This window comes from Oryctolagus cuniculus, chromosome 7 (genome assembly GCF_051225735.1).
Source record: "Oryctolagus cuniculus isolate XC-2025 breed Fujian yellow rabbit chromosome 7, ASM5122573v1, whole genome shotgun sequence".
In the NCBI taxonomy this organism is placed as follows: domain Eukaryota; kingdom Metazoa; phylum Chordata; class Mammalia; order Lagomorpha; family Leporidae; genus Oryctolagus; species Oryctolagus cuniculus.
This window is the reverse complement of record NC_142873.1, coordinates 56924976-56929665: the sequence shown is the minus strand read 5'-3', so window position 1 is coordinate 56929665 and position 4690 is coordinate 56924976. Positions and strand designations below refer to the sequence as shown.

The 4690-nt window shown below is 52.5% G+C and overlaps 1 protein-coding gene across 1 annotated transcript; it reads left to right on the top strand.

Moving 5' to 3' along the window:
• Positions 1 to 1635: 1635 nt before the first annotated feature.
• On the top strand, positions 1636 to 4690 carry OLFML3 (olfactomedin like 3). Its single transcript, XM_002715753.6, has 3 exons — positions 1636 to 1788; positions 2498 to 2783; positions 3431 to 4690. The coding sequence occupies exons 1-3, from the start codon at positions 1675 to 1677 to the stop codon at positions 4246 to 4248; spliced, it is 1218 nt and encodes a 405-aa protein (XP_002715799.5). The 5' UTR covers positions 1636 to 1674; the 3' UTR covers positions 4249 to 4690.

Below are 4690 nucleotides of genomic sequence, written 5' to 3'. Positions count from 1 at the left end.
TTCACGTGACTATTTTTGACTTCTGTTGTGGGGTACATGGTGGATCAACATATGATGTCTTTTTGGAGCAACCAAACACAATTGCATTCTTTATACAGAGTTCCATAATGGGAACGAATAGGATTTCATAGGAAATGTGCCGGACCATCTGAATCTGACCCTTTGAAAGAGATAGAAGGGTTCTGAGACAGGCTAATTAAACTTTGCTTCCTGACATTTTTCACCAAACATTTAAGGCAGCAGTGTGTCGGGTGGGCCAGTGGTGCAGTGGCTAATGTGTCGGACTATGCATTATTGAGTGAATCCCCACAGGAAGAGTCCCCCACCCAAAGCTGCGTTGGTAGAAGCATGGTCCTTTTCAGTAAAGGACCACCTCTGATCAGACTTATTTTGATTCTAAATTGGGTAAAACTTCTGATAAAGAGGGATTTACCTAGATTAATTACTGCAAGTCTCTGAATAAATGCTGTATTTGGTATCTTTGACACATTTTTGGGCCAAGTTTTCCTTACTGTGGCTGTTAATTCATTTTGTGGTCCTGCAGCCTTAGTTGGGATACAAAATTGAGAAGCACTTAGATATACCCTTTGGACCACAGCCGAGAGAAATGATCAGTAGTCTGTTTTATTCCAGTAGTAGGGAGGTGAGGATTCATTGACTGTGAGTTAGACTGCAGTACACATTTTTCAGATGTTTTCCCCTGTTAATAAATTAATGTAAATTGGTGTGAATGCTTCTCAGTGTGGTAAGAGAATATCCCTGAATGTCTTCAGGCAAAAAGCCGACAGACAAAAAACATGTAACATGGCTGTGCTGTCATTCTTACATTCAGAAAATCAAGTTAGTTTACTGATTTTTTAGTGACCTGATAACCTTGTTTTGTTTTGTTTTTATCTGCTGTATTCTCTTCCTGGGGCTGAATCAGAGAGAGAGAGAGAGAGTCAGACACTGGCATGGACCTCTAAGTAACTGAGTGGTCTGTGGGGAAATCTGCATTTTAATGATGAAAGCCATTATACTTCAGTCTCCTTGGCTGGCTTTGTGGAAAATTTTCCACATGGGGTGGAGTCCAAGCCTTGATGCTGTTAATCGTGAGAGAGAACACCAGGTGCTTGGCACAAGATGGCGCCAGTGAGCTACAGAAAAAGTTAAACTTGACCATTTTGGCTCTTCACCTCCTCCCCTCAAACTTCATCCCCCGCCCCATCCCCACTTCCAGCTTACACTGAAGGAGGCAGAAAACAGTCCATTTTGTTCCTGTGAGAGAGGGAGTGCTGTCAGCTTCTGAAACTGAGGGGGAGAGTTTGCTGTTTCCTCCGGGGTCCCTGCCTCCTGCAGCCAGCTCTTTCCTCTGGGTGACTGCCCAGAGGCCGCCTGCCCCCCCTTCTCCGCCCTCTCCCCCCTCTCCCTCTTGGGGCGCCTACAGCCTGTGCGGGAGGTGGTTAGGCTCCTGGCTGCTGTGCAATGGGCCATCTGTGTTTAATCAATCAAGGCGGAAAAGGAGGGGGTGGGGATTGTGAAGAAACTGGGAAAGCATTCCAGAGTAGTGAGAGAGACCCGGAGATCAGAAGGAAGGCACCGCCCCCCACCCCGCCTCCAAAGCCAGCCCGCAGGCTTGAGGGGAAGAGGCCGAGTGCACACTTCTTCCACTCTCGACCCACTCTTCACGCTGCCATGGGGCCCAGCATTCCTCTCCTCTTCTTCTTCCTTTTGTCATGGTCAGGACCCCTTCGAGGACAGCAGCACCACCTTGTGGAGTACATGGAACGCCGGCTAGCTGCCTTAGAGGTGAGGGACTCCTTTCTCTTCTAGCCTAGCCTGGAAGGATTCTACATCTTTGATTGGTTCAACCGACCAATTTGTTAGGCATCTGGGGGTGACAGGATAGGATGCTGCAAGAACCTACAGAAGATTTTGTCTTTTGATGAGAGAATCCTCCAACTACAAGCCCTCCTCTCTCCCCACACAGAGGATTCCAAAGCAAACAGACCTTTGTGCTTTACCCACGGAATTAGATGGGGTAAGGGAGCAGAGTGGAAATGAGAGCCAGGACGGTGGGGATGCAACCGGAGGAGCTGATGATTCTGCTGAGTTGAGGTTCCCGAGGAATCTGCAGCTTCCTGCCTTTTTAAGCCAGTGTGCTATCTGCAGCATCCTAATCCCTGTGAAGTGAACTGCACGGTGGAGGAGGGAGCCCTTGCCGCCTTCATGCACCGAGGCTTCCCTTGAACCTCAGAGGGCACAGTGGCCCTGCTCACAGGGTACACAGGGTGGAGGCACGGAGTAGGGGTAGGGTAGGGGCCGAGGTGAAGCTGAGCTGGGCTGTTGCACACTTAGCACCTCTGGACATCTGGTTTTCTTTTCTGTGGGGGCGGAATGGGCTATTAAAGCCTGGCTGAGTTTGTTCTTTTTCGCATTCCTGACTCCCTGGTTGGGCCTCCCCCTGCCTGGGACTTGTAACCCTGCAGCCCTCTCTCCTGATTCCCCATCCCTTCAGGAGCGCCTGGCCCAGTGCCAGGACCAGAGCAGTCGGCATGCTGCCGAGCTGCGGGACTTCAAGAACAAGATGCTGCCGCTGCTGGAGGTGGCAGAGAAGGAGCGGGAGGCGCTCAGAACCGAGGCTGACACCATCTCCGGCAGAGTGGACCGTCTGGAGCGGGAGGTTGACTATCTGGAGACCCAGAACCCAGCTCTGCCCTGTGTGGAGTTTGATGAGAAGGTGACTGGAGGCCCTGGGACGAAAGGCAAGGGCAGAAGAAACGAGAAGTACGATATGGTAACAGGTAAGTGGTCTCAAAGCAGGCCCCTCACGCTCTCAGTAGCCGTTCTTTCGTTCTTTTTTAAGATTTATTTATTTACTTGAAAGGCAGAGAGAGAAAGAGGTCTTCCATCCATTGGTTCACTCCCCAAGTGGCTGCAACGGCCAGAGCTGGGCTGATCCGAAGCCAGGAGTTTCATCCAGGTCTCCTACGCGAGTGCAGGGACCCAAGGACTTGGGCCACCTTCCACTGCTTTTCCAGGCCACTGCAGAGAGCTGGATCACAAGTGGGGCAGCCGGGACTCGAACTGGCGCCCACGTGGGATGCCGGCACTGCAGGCAGTGGCTTTACCTGCTATGCCACAGCACTGGCCCCCTCAGTAGCCTTTCTTCCTTGTTTCTCTTTCCTCTTTGTCCTTGTCCACTGTGACTCCAGCTTCTAGAGTGTGTGTTCGGGTGATCTCTGTAATGACAGGTCCATGAAGGAGAGCTGCTGGGGACCCAGACCTCTGAGGTACCCTCCATTCCCCAGTCCTCCACAAGAGTGGGGACATCTACCGGGCAAACGACCACTGTTCTCCCCATATCCCGCCTCGCGGGGGGTTCCTGCTGTAGGCATACAACTCTCGCCTCTTATTTCCTTTTCTTGTGCTTTTCTCCTTCCCCCACCAGACTGTGGCTACACAATCTCTCAGGTGAGGTCAATGAAGATCCTGAAGCGGTTCGGTGGCCCAGCTGGTCTGTGGACCAAGGATCCAATGGGCCCAGCGGAGAAGATCTACGTGTTAGATGGGACACTGAATGACACAGCCTTTGTCTTCCCGAGGCTGCGGGACTTCACCCTTGCTATGGCTGCCCGGAAAGCTTCCCGAGTCCGGGTGCCCTTCCCCTGGGTGGGCACCGGGCAGCTGGTGTATGGTGGCTTTCTGTATTATGCCCGGAGGCCTCCCGGAGGGCCTGGAGGTGGTGGGGAGTTGACCACTTTGCAGCTCATCAAATTCCACCTGGCCAACCGAACAGTGGTGGACAGCTCAGTGTTCCCAGCAGAGGGGCTGATCCCTCCGTATGGGCTGACAGCAGACACCTACATCGACCTGGCAGCCGATGAGGAGGGCCTGTGGGCTGTCTATGCCACCCGGGAGGATGACAGACACTTGTGTCTGGCTAAGTTAGACCCACAGACACTAGACACAGAGCAGCAGTGGGACACGCCGTGTCCCAGGGAGAATGCTGAGGCTGCCTTTGTCATCTGTGGGACCCTCTACGTCGTCTATAACACGCGCCCTGCCAGTCGGGCCCGCATCCAGTGCTCCTTTGATGCCAGTGGCACCCTGACCCCTGAACGGGCAGCACTGTCTTACTTTCCCCGCCGATACGGTGCACATGCCAGCCTCCGCTATAACCCCCGGGAGCGCCAGCTCTATGCCTGGGATGATGGCTACCAGATTGTTTATAAGCTGGAGATGAGGAGGAAAGAGGAAGAAGTTTGAGGAGCTGGCCTTGTTTTTGGAGTCCCTCTCACCCCCATACATTTCTATCCCTGCTGGATTTCCTGCTCCTTGTTCTCCAGAGGTCAGCAGGTCGTGCCTCAATGTCCCCTATTTTTTTAGCCAATGGCATCCAGGTTCTCATAGACCCATTGTTTCAGATGGAACTCCAGATGCCAAGGCATCTTTTTAGAGCTAAAAATGTCAAAACTCTGAATGTTCACTGCTGCTCTCCCACCCCATGTCAAAGGATCTCAGGCTCCAGTCAGCCTAGAACCAGAGCACTGCAACCCCAGGGACTGGGCAACGGTGTGTGTGTTCTTGCCCTGTGTGCGACTTCTGGGAGAGCAGTCGAAGAAAGACCCAACACTGCCCTCCCTCTCACCCCCTTCTCCACCTCACTTTGTATTGCAACATTTTGCATTAAAAAGAAAATCCACTCCTC